This window comes from Hemiscyllium ocellatum, chromosome 43 (genome assembly GCF_020745735.1).
Source record: "Hemiscyllium ocellatum isolate sHemOce1 chromosome 43, sHemOce1.pat.X.cur, whole genome shotgun sequence".
Lineage (NCBI taxonomy): Eukaryota > Metazoa > Chordata > Chondrichthyes > Orectolobiformes > Hemiscylliidae > Hemiscyllium > Hemiscyllium ocellatum.
In genome coordinates this window covers 23,911,149-23,928,670 of record NC_083443.1, presented here as the reverse complement: position 1 = coordinate 23,928,670, position 17,522 = coordinate 23,911,149, and the positions used below count along the sequence as shown (strand labels likewise).

The window sequence follows — 17,522 nt, the reverse complement described above, 5'->3', positions numbered from 1 at the left end:
GTGTATTATTTTGGATGCCTTTGTCTTTTATTAATTTCTTTCTCTTTTTGTCTTAGAACCCACTGGCTTAGTAACATTTCAGCGACAGTGTTTACCTAACTTCCCTGAATGGGAAAGGTAAGAGGATATTACTGACCCATATTTGGGTTTAATTTATCAGGAACTTCAGTGCAGCTACCAGTATGCAGTCATTACATCGTGTTTGAGCATTGTTTTATTTAATGTGACTCAGTTGAAAATGATTGAGGTTGTGAATAGCAAATAACATTTGTACAACGTTTATACACTTAGCATCTGCCATCTAGTCTGGGAAGACTTTCTGCTGCAGCCAAAAATTGCATTCAGATTGTACAGGTGAAGGTTAGCTCCATCTATTACATTGTATACAAGTAAATTGAGTCAGATTTGACAGTTGTTAAGATCGATCTGAATTTTTGACGTTGAGTAGGTTTTTGTAGCAATATAGTTTTAATGTTGATAAAATAGTTCAGATTTCAAAAGCAAATACTGTGTTTGCTGGAAAACTAATGTGAACAAAAGTGCTGAAAATATTCAGTTAAACTGCCTTTGGTCTGATGATGGATTATCTACCTAAAACATTAACTGTATCTCACTGCAAAATAGTTAATTTTCCTTGCTTCTGCAGGTAAAAAACCATTATATATGAATGGCTATACCTAAACAAAGAATTGAAGATCCCCTAAAAGCAAGCACATGGATTTAATGTGATGCAAGAAAAAGTACTTTCTCCAAAGTACTGTGACTCTTTGAGTGCTTGATAAATGGATAGCCCTAAGCAAGTATTTTTGAAGTTTATTGCAGAATAATGTAACTTAAAGTAGCTACCAAAGAGACAACATTCCAGGCCTCCGGCACTATCAGAGTGCAGTTTGAATCAGTAAAGTCCATAGGAGATAGATTCCTTCAAGGTTATGTTGCAAATGTGAGGTATGAAGTACAAACACTTACATCAGCTGAAAGGCCTTCACAAAAACATCAGACAAAGAGTCATATTGCAAAATAAATAAGCAAGGAAAGCCAGTTGAAATCCATAAATTACTGTAGTGCATCAGATGAGAAATACTCATGGGGTGTTCTGAAATACTTTCCATTATATCACATTAATGCTGTTGGTAAAATATTTTTCTGCCTTTAGCTTGAAGGCAGCTTGCTAATGCTTGATTTCAAGGAGAGTGGTTGGTAGTGCTATTCATGAAGATTTAAACTAATTTGGCAAGGGGATGAGTGGAGGTACAATAGGGGTGATGCACAGACAAGCCTTGAGGAGAAAGAAAGTCAGTCTAGAAGCTGAATGTATATTGCCATGTTAAGGCTATGTTAAGGCACATGGGAGCATGGCAAGGCTGTAGCACATTTGTTTTAATGCAAGGAACCTTGTGAGTAAGGCAGCATCTGTAAAGGGAAAGCAAAGGTAAGAAGATTCACTGGACCCAAAACATGACCTTTGCTTTCTTCTACAGATGCTGCCCGACCTGGTAGACGACTTAAAGCAATTTGTTTTTGTTTCAGATTTCCAACATCTGCAGTTCTTTGTTTTATTGCAGATGAGTTGATAGTGTATTAGCACATGGGAATATAATATCATTGTTATCATAGAGGCTGCGGGCCTGACAATTCGACATTTGTGGTACAGAACCTTCAGGCAAAAAGGGGAGAGTGGCTGAAATGAAGGAGATGGTGTTGCAATGTTGATTAAGAAATTAGTTACTGCAATAGGAGGAATAAAACTTAGACCATTCTTCAAATGGGGTCATATGGGTAGACCCTAAAGCAAAAAAAGGAGCTGTCACATTTCTAGAAGTGTGCAATAGCTCCCCAACAAGTCAGGGAGCAAAGAAGGACAGACATATAGGCAAGTCTCCCTAATTTAAGAGACCATACCCAGGCAAGTGATAGAAGTGTTGAAGAGGGGAACATTTCTGTGATAGTGACCTTAACAGTTCTGGGGAAGTTCAAAGATGTGCTAGAAGTTACATTTATGAATTTAAGGAAGGCTGATTTTAACGTAAGATCTGGACATAGTGGATTAGAAGCAGTCACTTGTAGGCAAGTCTACTCCACAGCAATAGGAGGCATTCAAAGTGAAAGCATAGTATGTGCAGGGTGAACATATTCCCATTAAGGTGAAGGGTGAAACCAATCAATCTAGAGATGTACAGGATTGGATAAAGGAAAAAGGGAACATTATGGCAGTTATCAATCAGAAACCCCAGAGGAGTATAGAAAATTCAGGGGATTACGTAAAAATGAAGTTGAGAGAGTAAAGAAGTCTCACAAAGAAACACTGATGGTTAAAATAAAGGAAAATCCATTTTAATAAGTAAGTTTTAATAAGGAAAGAGTAATGACCAAAGTGATAATGTGTATGTGCAAACAGAAGATGTAGATGAGGTTTTAAATGAATATTTTGCACTAGCTATATTCTTCTATTTACATAGAGCTGGACCATGTAAGCACAGAGATCGGGGGAGGGAATGTGATATGCTTGAACAACTTAGCATTGAGAGGGAGGAAGTACTACCTACTTTAATGAACTTAAAATTAAATAAATACCCAAATGCAGATGAAATGTGTTCCAAGTTGCTGCGGAAGGCAAAGGAGGAGATTGCAGAGGTTCTGATTAATTTTTAAATCCTCTCTAGCAAAAATAGAGAAGCAAAGAACTGAAGGGTAGTTAATGTTGGGCTATTTTTCAAGAAGGGTGGCAGGGATAGGCTAGGAAACTACAGGCCAGTGAGTCTAACATCAGTGGCAGGGAAGCAATAGGAAAAAATTCTGAAGGAGATGATTAAAGAGGCAAGGATTAATCAAGACGATCATATCTATCAAATTTGAATGAGTTTTTTTTGAGGAAACATCTAGTTTACCTGAGTTTTTTTGGTTGCTGTGGTCGACATGAACTTCAAGGCTTCTGATGAGTCTTTTGTTAGAAGCTAAGAACTTACGGCATTCAGGGCAATTCAGCAAATTGTATGCCAAATATTCTTCTTATAATGAGACTAAGAGTTATGGTCAAAGTTTGCTTTTATGACTGGAAGCTTGTATCCAGTGGTGTACCACACGATTCGATGCTGGGTCCCTTGCTGTTTGTCCTTACATTAAGGAGAGCAGGTGCTGAGTGAGGACCCAGAAGCGGATAAACTGGCAGCAGACTTGTGTGGAACCTTAAAAGAGCAGTGAGAGCAGAGGCATCCCACAGGTAGATGGACCAGTGGTGGAAGTGTTACAACAAAATCAAAATGAGACATCACAGGACAACAGGTGGTAATTGGTGGGTACTTTTCTCTCCTGTCTGTAGTTCTAGATATTAATTTAAATTAAAGCCTTGAGTACAGCTGCAAAAACATAAACAGATAATTAATAGTTTAGAACTTCAGAATTGAATTTCTTCACTTGATAAAGTTAAAGAGTATTGGTTGTCTGACACAAATAAGAATAAGCTGTTTTTATTCTATGATTTTATACGAATGAGGGAAAAATGAAAGCAAGTGTTCATGTTCTGTTCAGTTATGATATGTCTGGCAAGGTTAGGCCCATGATTTGCACATTCTGTACTATGTGGGAAACCCTAAATGCTCCTGACGGTCTGGGTGACCATGTATGCAGGAGATACCTCTGACTGGAGCAACTCAAGCTTTGGGTTTAGGAGCTTGATCAAATCTGGGACAATATGGTATATTCGTGAGGCAGAGAGGTTCATGGATAACACATTTAAGGATGTGGTTACCCTGCAACGTAAGGAAGTGCAGGTACAGGATGGATAATAGCAGCTGAGGATTCATTCATGAAGGAAGTAGATAGGTACTTTTGTAACTGTAGACATGACTTCAGGATGGCATGACTCTTCTCAATAGCATGCTTGCTACCTTTGTACATCACCTTTATATGATGCCTTCTTGTTGTTGTTCCTTTTACAAGCAGAACAGTTTCTCTCTATCTGTTCTATCCAGCTTGCTCATGATTTGAAAACCTCTATACATCACCTATCAACCACCTTCTCTCCAAGGAGAACATTCTCAACTTCTTCAATCTATCCTCATAATTAAATTTTCTCATTCCTGTAAATATTTTTATAATTTGCTTCTGCATTCTCTCCAGTGCATTCACATCCTTCCTATAATGGAGTGTCGAGAACTATACATAATACTCCAACTAAAATCTGAGTTATTAGGAAGAATTCTGAGGGACTGAACATATCTGAACTTGGAGAGATAACCAGATGAATTGGTGAGGATTGTGTATCTGATTTAGTCTACGTGGACTTTAGCAATGTATAGTTCTGTTGGCTACACTATAGAAAGGATATGAGTGTACTAGAGAAGGTCTAGCAGAAATTTACCAAAATGTTGCCTGGGCTAGATCATTTCAGCTAAGAAGAGAACTCAATAGGCTGGAGTTATTTTCCTTGAAGCAGAGAGATGAGGGGGTGGGGGGCGTGGGAGGGTTCCTGTTGAAAGTGTACAGGGATCAATAACTGAGGTGTAGATCTTAGATAAGGGCAGAAGGTTTAGAGGTTAATTGAGGATTCACCCAAAAGACAGTGGGTATCTGGAACACATTGCCTGAAAGTGGAGTCAGGGTCGGAACATTGCCAAATTTTAAATACTTAGAGGAGCACTTGAAATATAAAACATACAAGGTTGAGGTTCAACTATTGGAAATAAGATTAGAGAGTAGATGATCAGCACGGATGCGATGGACTAAATCTTTTCATGCCATTAAACTCTGATTCTGTGATCTAAATTTCAGCACTGAGTAGAAGACAATTGATCCAAGGATTGACACAGCAGTATTATAGAGAAAAGGAAATTGATCAGTGCATCATCCTATATTATTCTTTTGTTTACAGCATTCAAACTAAATATGATGTAATAAAGGCTTAGGATTAAATAATTGAAACAGTTTGATGCATACAGAATAACAAGGAGCTTACAGAATGGGAGCAGGGAATAACAAGTGCTTTGTGATGCTTAGTAGTTTATTTTTAGCTTAATTTCTTCAAACACTGAAGATGAAATGCTAGCCACCTTAGTGCAGTTCTCCTCTTGCTTATGAAATAGCAATCACTGGATGTATGTTAGCTCACTGAGTTGGAAGGTTTGTTTTCAGACATTCGTCACATGACTGGGTAACATCAGTGAGCGTGTCCGGTGAAGTGTTGATGGTATGACCCGCCACTCTGTTTATAGATCTTGGTTTTTTAAGGTCGGTGATGTCATTTCCAGTTCTTTTTTTTTCAAGGGAAGGTAGATGGGGTCTAAATTGATGGAGGTCTGGTTAGAATGTCAGGCCTGTAGGAACTCTCGTGCGTGTCTTGTTTTGCTTGTTCTAGGATGTGTGTGTTGTCCCAGTCAAAGTGGTGTCCTTTTTTGTCTATATGACACTTTGACTGGGACAACACACACATCCTCGGGCAAGTCTGAAAATAGATGTTTGAAAACAAACCCTCTAACTCATCATCAACCTGAGCTGCTACTTCTCAAAAATCAATGACAATCACTGTTTGTTTAATTAATTTTACTAAGACAGAACCCATTTTTGGCTTCTTTATTTGTAGCTTATTTGTTTAATTTGGGTTTTGGCTCTTGTGGTGAAAGTAATTTACATGTTTCAGAGATTTGCTTTAGTGCACATATACTTGACCTTTCATCCCAACATCTTCCAAGAATTTGAAATTATCGAACAGATAATTTCCAAGCTATATATTATTGCTTAGAGTTTCCAAACATTTTGACTAATCAACATGACCTTTTCAATGCAAAGAAGAAAAATATCATAATTAAAACTGTATGCAAATACACTCATAGTCTGGGAGATGGTGTGTGATTACAGAGCTGTTTATTTAAAAACCTGGTGCTCAACTTCATTCGTTTACTGGTTATTTACTGGTATGGACAGATGTTTGATTATTAACGTGAAAAGTAATATTAGCTTTCTTTGGACAGATCTTGAATTATACTTTATTTTGCATTTTATGTTAGTATCATTCCTTCCACTCTGTGAACATACTTAATTGACTACTGTAACTTAAAATAATGATAAAGCCCACTGGTGTCCATTTAATTGTAAAATCAATACACTGGTTAAATTTATTTCAAAACAGGAGTTGAAAGTTGCCCAAAAACTCAATTTCATGTTGTCTACCATTATAAATCACTGAGTCAGCTGATAGCGTGTATCACGTGCCATGAACCAGTATTTCCTCATTTATACAACTGTGAGCTCAAGTGAACTCTACCAAAACCTCCTCTAATATACCAAGAAAATGTGAGGTTGAAGTTCTACTGTGATCAGGTAAATTGTGTCAACAATTAAAGCAATTATTTGGAAATAAATTTTCCTGAATAGCTTATTTGGTTTAAAACCTATTGATTTTACAGTATTATTAAATATGTTGACCACAATTCTAGCTTTTGAATAATTTAAGTTTCCAGCAAATTTACTTGTCAATAGTATATTTTCCTTTATCTCATTTGAAAGAAATAAAACAAATGGTGATAATTTGGCCCTCCTGTCAGGGTTAACATCTATCACTGAGGCTCTACTATTAATTTGGGACCTAAGGACAAATTTATTTTCATTGGTCTGACCAGTAAGTTTATTAGGAGAAAGTGAGGACTGCAGATGCTGGAGATCAGAGCTGAAAAATGTGTTGCTGGAAAAGCGCAGCAGGTCAGGCAGCATCCAAGGAGCAGGAGAATCAATGTTTCGGGTATAAGCCCTTCTTCAGGAATGAGGAGGGTGTGCCAAGCAGGCTAAGATAAAAGGTAGGGAGGAGGGACTTGGGGGAGGGGCATTGGAAATGAGATAGGTGGGAAGGAGGGTAAGGTGAGGGTGATAGGCCGGAGAGGTCAGGAAGAAGATTGCAGGTCAAGAAGGTGGTGCTGAGTCCGAGGGCTGGGACTGAGAAAAGGTGGGGGAGGGGAAATAAGGAAGCTGGAGAAATCTGCATTCATCCCTTGTGGTTGGAGGGTTCCTAGGCGGAAGATGAGGCGCCATAGTCTAGCGATGGAGGAGGCCAAGGACCTGCATATCCTTGGTGGAGTGGGAGGGGCAGTTAAAGTGTTCAGCCAGGAGGTGGTTGGGTTGGTTGGTGCGGGTGTCCCAGAGGTGTTCTCTGAAACGTTCCGCAAGTAGGCGGCCTGTCTCCCCAATATAGAGGAGGCCACATTTTTTTCTGGAAAAAAATCTGCGACTCCCTCATCAGGTCCACACCCCCACCAACCCAACCTCCACTCACGGCACCTTCCCCTGCAACCGCAAGAAATGCAAAACTTGCGCCCACACCTCCCCCTCCCTTCCCTCCAAGGCCCCAAGGGATCCTTCCATATCGATCACAAATTCCCCTGCACCTCCACACACACCATTTACTGCATCCGCTGCACCCGATGTGGCCTCCTCTACGTGCAGGTCCTTGGCCTCCCCCATTGCCAGACCAACACAATGGCTGGAGGAAGAGCGCCTCATCTTCCGCCTAGGAACCCTCCAACCACAAGGGATGAATGCAGATTTCTCCAGCTTCCAAATTTCCCCTCACCCCCATCTTATCTCAGTCCCAACCCTTGGATTCAGCACTGCCTTCTTGACCTGCAATCTTCTTCCGACCTCTCCGCCCCACCCACCTCTCCCTCAGCTTAACCTCCTTCCACCTATCGCATTCCCAACGCCCCTCCCCCACGTCCCTCCTCCCTACTTTTTATCTTAGCCTGCTTGGCACACCCTCCTTATTCCTGAAGAAGGGCTTATGCCCGGAACTTCGATTCTGTTGCTCCTTTGATGCTGCCTGACCTGCTGCGCTTTTCCAGCAACATATTCTTCACCAGTAAGTTTATTGTAGATCATTGCCCTCTGAAAATTCATACCTTGAATGTATTGCCATGAATGTAATTATTATGTAGGATGTAAACTTTTACTAATGATTTATTAAGGTAACACAGCTCTGACACTACGTTACGTTTCAAAGTTGGAGTTTCAAAGTTCTGCAGGACTCAGTTTTCTTATTCTAACGATCTTCCTTTTTTTTGAAGTAGATAGTTTAAATCAAACATGGATAAACTGACTGGATAGTTAGAATTTCATGCCTGCATTTCAGTTGACAAATTCAGTTGACAAATGCACAAAGTATAAAGACTTGGAGTATTAGATTTACACAGCTAAATTTTCTTACCTATATTAATTTTTTTTTACAAATTTTGCTATCAAAAAGAAAATGTTAATCTGATTAAATTGATTTGCATGTATTAACTGAATGATGTGTTTTTAACCGGAAATGTTGACTTCTCCACCTCCTGATGCTGCCCAGTTTGCTGTGTTCTTCCAGCCTCCTGCTTGTCTACCTTGGATTCCAGCATCTGCAGTTTTTTTTTTGTCTCTAACCAAGTTTGTACCAATGCGAAGTCTCTTCCAAGGATGCCCACTTTGAAGAAGTTCTCTGCATCCCTCAGACAGCAGTCTTAAAGAAGGGTTATACTTGAAACATTGACTTCTCCACTTCCTGATGCTGCCTGGCTTGCTGTGTTCTTCCAACCTCCTGTGTGTTTAACTTAAGGGCTTTTGTCACCTCTTCAGCACTGGAGGCAGGTGATGATGGGCAGTAATGCCACTGGACTCATAATGAAGAACACCAGCATAAAGTTCTGAGAGGAGTGGTGTGGAACATTAGTTGTGACTCTGCCTCAGGACCAGAATGTCCAGGTTCAAGTTCAGGCTGCCCTAGATGAAAACCAAGAGAACTGCAAATGCTGTAAATCAGAGACAAAAGTAGAAATTGCTGGAAAAGCTCAGCAAGTCTGGCAGAGTCTGGAGAGAAATCATAGTTAACATTTTCAGGTCCAATGACCCTTCCTCAGCCTGCCCAGAGACATGTTATGACATGTTCAAACATGTTTACTCAAAAATGCATTTGCTGTTTTGTAATTAGCCTGGCATTTTTGACAATAATAATGATTAAGTTAAGTCATTTGAAAGCATTTTGAATTTATATAATTTGTCAGGTTCTTAAAGAAGAAGTAATTTCTAATTTCATGAATGTGAACTGGTAACCTTCATGAATTTTGAACGATATCATTTGAAATAGATAAACAATATATCACTTTAAGAAGTTAGGAAAAGAAAGATAGTTCCATTGGGAGTTAATTCTTTGCTTAAAAAAAAATGCAGTGCTGTCAATAAGCAATGAGCAAGGGTGTATAACGGTTTTAATATAGATCAAAATAATTAATTGAATATTCTAGAAGAATGCTGAAATCAGTTTTTAAGAGATTTGTTCTTGGGTTTTTTGTATCACTGACTAAGTTCTCACTATCCACTAATTATTTCCCTAATTGTCTTGGAACAGAATGGTGATGAGCTTTCTCCTTGAACCTTGCAGTGCTAGGGTTTAGTTTTACCACCCACTGTGGTGGGATTCGAGCCCATTTTCCCAGAGCATTAATCTTGGGCTCAGGAATACCACACCAGTGGCATTACCATGATGCTACCCTCTCCCCTGCGTCCATTATAAATTTATAAAATATATTAATTTCCATTCAAGCTATTCACATAAGTTAGTTTTATTTAATTGTAATGTTTTGGTTTCAGATCCACAAAGAAGCTGACCCGACTGCACATTACTTGTGAAGGAACAATTGAAGACAATGGGCATGGCATGCTTCAGGTATGAACAGAACAAAAAATTAAAGAAAGCTTTGAAAATTTGCTGATAATCAAAATTGTATTTCTTGATTTAACCAAGGAGATTTGGTAGAGGAGTGGTAAGGATGCTGAACGAATAATCCAGAGCCCCCTAACTAATGCCCTGGGCTTATGGTGATGGTGAAATTCAAATCAACAAAAAAAAATCTGGAATTAAAAGCTAGTTAATAATGTTAACCATTGTTGATTGGTGTAAATACCCAGATAATTCACTTTAGAGAAGGAAATCTGTCATCCATACCTGGTCAGCCATACATGTGACTCCAGACTCTCAGCAATATTGATTTTTGATTGTCCTAATAAATTACCTAGCCAAGGCAATCAGGAATAGGCAATAAATGCTGGCCCATCCAATGACATTCACAGCCCATGAGTCATTAAAACACAAAAGATTCAGGTAAAACAAAATAGTTAAAGAATATGCCATTCAATTGACACTTCAACGTAATTTAATAAATTTAGAGCATATTTAAAATACATGATTACAATTAGAAAGATTTTGCGATACCACATTATATAAGCATTTTAGTTTGGGATCAATTTTTCTTGTATACAAGTAAGTCATTACGTTGTCAAATTATATCCAGGTGTTTTGCATTTTGACATGCTGAAATACTACATTCAAGTGTATGCATGAAGTACGCACGACAACAGATAAAACTCCACAGTTTAAGCAACACATTATTAAGACTTTATTAGTATTGCTTGAAACGTTTTTGCATTGATACAGAACTTTGAGGAATAGCTGTCTCAGCTGTCAAGAGCCTGGCATGATTACACATCTTTGTCTCAAACATTTAGCAATTTGTGGTTGTTCGTTTGCTTGCCAAGCTGTGGGTTGTCATGTAGATGTTTCATCACCATGCTAGGTAACATCATCAGTACGACTTCCGTGAAGTGTTGTTGTTTTACTCTGCTTTATATTTATATGATCTGAAGGTGGGTGTTGTCATTTCTAGTTTTTCTCTGCAGTATATGGGGTCTATTTCTACATGCTTGTTGATCGTATTCCAGGTTGAAAACCAGGCCTGTAGGAATTCCTGTGCATATCTCTGGTTAGCTTGTCCTGACTCTATCATCTGCAGTCCCCACCTTCTCCTAGGATGGTTATGTTGTCCCAGTCAAATTGATGGCCCTCCTTGTCTGCATGCATTGAGATGAGGGAGAGTGCTGTTTTACTGAGAGTTGGTGCTCGTGTATCCGGACAACTAGTTTGTGCGGTCTGTCCGATGTAGTTCTTATGACAATCATTATATGGGATTTTGCATATTACGTTGGTCCTGTGTATTGTGGGTATTTCGTCCTTGAGTAGTTGGCATGGTGTGGCTATGGGTTGGTGTACTACCATGATTCCCAGTGGTCTTAGGAGTCTGGTTGTCATTTCTGATATGGAGAGAGTGAGGACTGTAGATGCAGAAGATCAGAGTTGAGAGTAATTTCCTCATTTCTGATATGTTCTTGATATAGGGTGACCACTAAATCAGGACATATGGTGTCTTCTTGGCATTGTCTGTTCGATAGGCACCAACGGACGAAGTTGTTGGGGTATCCATTATTTCTGAAGACATTGTGTAGGTGTTCTTCCTCATTTTTGAGTAGTTCTTGTGTTTTTCAATGTGTTACAGCTTGTTTAAATAGTGTCCTTATACAGCTCTCTTTGTGGACATTGGGGTGATTGCTGTTGTAAAGGATTTGGTCCTTGTGGGATCCCCGTGTAACGACTGCCATAAACGCTGCGTTGAACAGACCGGCACAAACTAGCTGTCTGGATACACGAGCACCAACTCGCAGTAAAACAGCGCACTCCCTCATCTGCCATAAACACTGCGTTGAACAGACCAGCAGAAAACTAGCTATCCAGATACATGAACACCAACTAGCAGCAAAATGGCATGACCAACTCTCCCTCATCTCAGCATACACAGACAAGGAGAGCCATCAATTTGACTGGGATAATGTAACCATCCAAGGACAAGCTAACTAGAGAGATGCATGTGAACTCCAAGAGGTCTGGTTTTCAACCTGTAATTCCATCAACACCCCAAAGACAAACTACTGCAAAGAAAAACCAGAAATGATAACATCCACTTTCATAGAACAGATCATATAAATGTCAAGTGGAGTAGAACAACAACATGGAAGTCGTGTTGATGATGTTACGTGGCATAATGATGAAAGATCTGCATGACAACCCTCCAGCTCGGTAAGTAAACCAACATTCGCATCCACAACCCAAGCGATAAATCTTTGCAAAAATTTAGCAATTTTTGTGGTGCTGCTCCACTAATAATCATGTACAGGTCTCCTCCGCAGTATTTTTGATTGAAGGTATCAAGCAATGCACCTTGAATTTGAAATTGATTAGCAATTCCGAGCTTTGGATCCCAAGATGCTTTTTATAACCCTTTTCTGGTTATTACATGGCAGCAACACAGTGCGCTGAGAGACTAATTTTTAAATTGACAGGATAACCTTTTCCAAGAGCATGTGGATAGATTATTAGAGCAGCCTGAATGCTGTCCAGTTGCCTGTGGCTTGTGGTCAACTTAAAGGTCTACCAGCAAATGCACTAAGTGTGCTGTTTGAGCTACCCTGTAAAGTTATCTGCTGAGGCAAAAATCAAAGGTTGTTGTCAACATGACATCTTTTTTTGAAAAAGTCATGTCATTCCACCATCATGTGGTTGACATATTAAGGCTTAATGTTTTTATTAGGAGGAGGGGTCAGTGCAGAGAGAAATGGAATCGAGGACAATGCTGGTAAAATTGCTGTCTAATTCTAGCAAGCAAAGGAGATGTAAACAGTTAGAAAATGCACAGCCATGTGACACTGGTGAGTTCAACTAAATTCGCTGTATAGAGGTTGCTTAACCATAAAGCCCTACTGGGGAGAATGTACAATCTCAATACTCCTTGGGGACGTGCTGCTTCTTAAACAAATCAAGTAGTTCTCAGACGAGCAGCTTTTTTACAACATTAAAAAGATGAGCTTTTAATGGTTATTACCTTAAAAGTCTTTAGAAATTACTTTAATGTTTGGTTATAATTATAGATTCATCATCCTTGAACAGCGGTTATTTCTAAGCACATGCAAATTGGTGAAGGAAATAAATAAGAACAAAATTAAAGATTTGAAATAACTATTTAACCTGTCTGGTTTAATATTGTGATTGAAAATGGAAAATAAGCACTTCTGCAGTTGCCGAGGAACACAATTAGATTAGCATCTGAATAATGCAATGCTTTTTAAGAGTGCATTCTGCATGTTGCAAATTGAAATGAATTACAGGTATGTGAAGATGCTGGTGGTCATTAAAAGAGTCTACTTGGGGGATCCAAGATGGCGGCGACCCAGCAAGACTGAGTCCACAGTGCTCTACCCAAAACTTGGGAAAAGTGGGCTATCCACCCCCACCACACTCACTAAACCATTTATAATAGTTGTTAACCTTAAATAGTTACCTATTAGTACATTTAAATAGTCTAATACTAGCTGGAAAATGAGTACAGGGAAGGGAACAGGCGGCTCTAAGAAAGCAGGGACCCCTCCCCCACCCTCTCCCTCTTCAGCTGCAACAAAGGTGTCTTCAGCTACTTCAGGAGATTTACCAATGAAGATGAGCTTTGAGGAGATGTTTGCCAGGTGGGAGGCGAAGATTGATGCTTTTATCGATGAGTCTCGGCAGAGCAGAGAAGCACTATCAGCCGAGCTGCAGAAGCAGGGCAGAGACATTTAGGAATTGGAGTGCCGAGTCAGAGAGGTGGAGTCGAAGGCCGCAGCCTCAGAGACTGGGATAAAATCAACAGCCGACCACATCCGTTTTCTCGGAATCGAGTCCAGAACCTAGAAAACCACATTGATGACCTCGAAAATCGATGTCGTAGAAAAAATATTCGGTTGTTGGGCCTTCCCGAGCAGGAAGAGGGAGGCCAGCTGACAGCATTCTTAGAGCATTGGCTGCCACAACTTTTAAATCTGCAGGCTGGATCAGGCCAGGTAAGGGTAGAATGGGCCTACCGGGTCACAGTACGTGGGCCCGGCTCAACCCAGCGCCCACGCCCGGTCCTGTTCCAGCTGCAGAGCTATAGGGAGAGGCAGATGCTCCTGGAAGCCTCAAGAAATCTGGGAAAAGATCCCCAAGCTATGACCCACAAAGGATCCAGGATCATGCTGTTCCAGGACTTCTCCCCAGCTTTGGTCCGAAAGAGGAAGGCATTCGATGAGGCGAAGAAGCGTTTAAGGGACTTAAATATCCAGTACTCCTTACGATATCCAGCGACGCTACGCCTTAGCCACGAAGGATCCATATATAACTTTGGATCACCGGAGAAGGCTAAGGAATTCTTGGACTCTCTTAAATAAGCTGTAAGAGATTGTGGACGCTGGTCTGCCTTTCCCATTATTTTGGTTTACATCCCTTCATCTTTTCTTATCTTTCCCCCTATGTGTGTATGTATATGTATATATATGTTGGGGCGTTTGGTTAATGTTGATGGGGGGAGGTGGTTACCTTATTCTATTTTACTTCTGTTTTTAGGAGCGGGGTTGTTTTTCTTTCCCCTGTTATTTTGTGGTATTATATTTAAGTATTACGTGTTGAGATTGTAATCTTATAGTTATATATGGTATTAATATTCCCAAATATATTTAGATGTGGGTGGGGGTGGGGGTGGGGTGTTCACTGTTAACTCTAGCTTTATATTATATTTGAATTCTCCTCATTTTATTGAGGAACACCTGGGTCAAGGGTGGGGCACTGGTTGGAAGAGGGTAAGATGGACTGTGGGAGAGGAAGTGACGCTCCCTGGGAACAAGGGAGAAAATCTCCAATTCGGAATGTTTTATATTTTTTATACTTAGAAAGAGTTTTTTGTTATATTGTTTTGAGTGTATCAGAGAATCTTTACTTTTGTAAATCTTGTATGCTCCATGCTCGGGATGTTCTAGATAGGGTTTCCCCTCCCGAGGGGTCTCGGATCTGTCCAGATGATTATGGCTGAACAGTCGGTTAAGTGGTGCACCTGGAATGTCAGGGGGAGTAATTCGCCAGTTAAAAGGAAGAAAATATTATCAAATCTTAAGAAGGAGAGAGTTGATATAGCTCTCCTACAGGAGACACACCTGTCGGATAAAGAACACTTAAAATTACGACAGGGCGGATTTGATCAGGCCTTTTTTTCCTCTTTTAATTCAAAAAGCAGGGGAGTGGTTATCCTTGTCCGGAAGAACTTCCCTTTGAAAATTCTAAATCAGATAAAAGACGAATCTGGACAATATATTTTGATTAAAGCCCTCATAAATGGAGAGGAATATGGGATCTTAAATGTGTACTGCCCCCCGGCACACCCCTTTAAATTCATAACGGAAGCTTTTTCAAAACTGATGGCCTTTGGTGCCCGTCATACAATTATAGGGGGAGACTTTAATTGTATTATGGATCCGGAAATAGACAGGATTCCCAAGAGTGCCGCTGGAGCATCTCCCAGATCTAGACAACTGGCGGACCTGAATAAAGAATTAGGATTGGTAGATGTATGGAGATGTCTCCATCCACAGGGTAGAGATTTTTCTTTCTACTCTAATCCACATAAATGTCACACAAGAATTGATATGTTTTTTGCCCCATCGATTTTTCTAAATTCTATAGCAACCTGTAAAATAGGTACTATAGCAATCTCTGACCATGCCGCTGTATACATGGAAACTAAGGTAAAGAACAATGGGGCATCCGCTCGGCATTGGCGTATGGACCCCTTCCTGATAAAAGATAGCAAATTTTTAAAGTACTTCTCCCAAGAACTTAAAACTTTTTTAGAAATTAATACTGGTACGGCTAGCAATCCGTCAATGATGTGGGAGACCATCAAAGCTTATGCACGAGGTTTGATCATCTCCTATTCAGCGACCCAGAAGAAAATGAAGGGAGAGCAACAGCGTCTGCTCGAAGCTCGCCTAAAAGCAGCCGAAACAGCATACGCTGATAGACCTTCTATCACAAAATTGCAGAGGATTACAGCTCTTAGGACAGCTTTAAACACCGCGCTTACTCAAACGGCTAAAAGGGAAATATTATTTGCGAAACAAAGATTATATGAATATGGCGACAAACCGGGTAGATACTTAGCATTTCTTGCAAAGAAAAAGAAAGCCCCTCAAACTATTCCGACCATCAAGGAAAGTACAGGTACCCTGACTCATGATCATAAAAAGATCAATGCGACCTTTAAAGAATTTTATTCTGAACTATATAGATCGCAGGATTGTGAAGATAGGATTAGGAGGATGCAGTCATTTTTTAAAAATTTGACCTTCCCGGGCCTGACTCCGGAACAGGTGTCGGCCCTAAATACCCCTTTAACAGTCCAAGAAATACTTGAGGCAATTAGGCAACTTCAGAGCGGAAAAGCACCGGGCCCGGATGGTTTTCAAGCTGAATTCTATAAAGAATTTACAGGAATATTGGTTGACCCACTTATGGATATGTATAATTTTGCGCATAGTCAGGTCTGTCTCCCGCCCACGCTGAAAGAAGCAAATATTTCTCTTATCCTCAAAAAAGGAAAAGACCCAGAAGATTGTGCATCTTACAGACCAATATCCTTACTAAATGTAGACTTTAAAATTCTCTCAAAAATGTTAGCACTAAGACTAGAAAGGGTACTGCCATATATTATAAAGGAGGACCAGACGGGATTTGTTAAGGGCCGCAGATCATCCAATAATATCAGAAGGGTCTTGAATATGATCCAAGCCTGTCATCAGGGAAAGATACCAGGAGTAGTAATTTCATTGGATGCGGAAAAGGCATTTGATAGGGTTGAATGGTCATATTTATTTTACACATTGGAAAGGTTTGGCGTTGGACAGGTGTTTACCAAATGGGTTTCAACATTGTATAATGACCCCAAAGCAGCTGTTATTACTAATGGGTTAAGATCGGATGGCTTCAGTGTGGGTAGGGGCTGCCGTCAAGGATGTCCTCTCTCACCATTGTTGTTTACACTGATAATCGAACCATTAGCAGAAGCCATCCGGACTGATCCTAATATAATGGCCCCGAGGATTGGTACAGGTAAACACAAAATTACCCTCTATGCAGATGACGTTCTCTTATTCCTCAGTAATCCTTTAATGTCAGTGCCTCGTCTAATTCAAGTTATTAATACATTTAGTGCATTCTCAGGCTATAAAATTAATTTTTCAAAATCGGAAGCCATGCCAATGGGTGGTCTGGCTATGATACCCCACTTAATGGACGGATCCCCTTTTCCCTTCCGTTGGTCCCTGGAGGGCTTCTTATATTTAGGTATTTTTATCACGCCAGTATTTGATCAGCTGTATAGGGCTAATTTTGTACAATTAATGGAAAGGATAAGGCAGGACCTCCAGCGATGGAGAGACCTTCCGATTTCCTGGCTAGGGAGAATAGCATTAATTAAAATGAATGTTCTGCCCCGTCTCTTATATCCTATGAGAATGCTCCCGCTGATGCTGCCAAGGCTAGCCCTACGTAAATTATATGGCTGGTTGGGCTCCTTTATTTGGAACCATAGACGGCCCCTTATTAAGCTGAAGAAGCTACAGCTTCCACAGGCAAGGGGAGGACTGGACTTCCCAGACTTTAGGAAATATCAGTTAAGCTCCCTACTAAGTTACATAGCTGATTGGGTTTCATCTGATCCACAATCAATTTGGCTGGATATCGAAGCCTCCCAAGTAAAATACCCACTTATTAACCTTTTATTTTCAGATAAGAGGAAAATCATTACAGACCACTGTAAAAATCCCATAATATTAAACACAATTAA

General features: G+C 40.1%; 1 protein-coding gene across 1 annotated transcript in view; it reads left to right on the top strand.

Moving 5' to 3' along the window:
• The window catches only part of parga (poly (ADP-ribose) glycohydrolase a), a 215,302-nt gene that overhangs the window by 124,314 nt on the left and 73,466 nt on the right, over positions 1 to 17,522 (top strand). The window contains exons 11-12 of the mRNA XM_060854133.1: positions 57 to 117; positions 9,601 to 9,676. Of these exons, the coding sequence (XP_060710116.1) occupies positions 57 to 117; positions 9,601 to 9,676 (137 nt within the window). The remainder of the gene's footprint in view (positions 1 to 56; positions 118 to 9,600; positions 9,677 to 17,522) is intronic.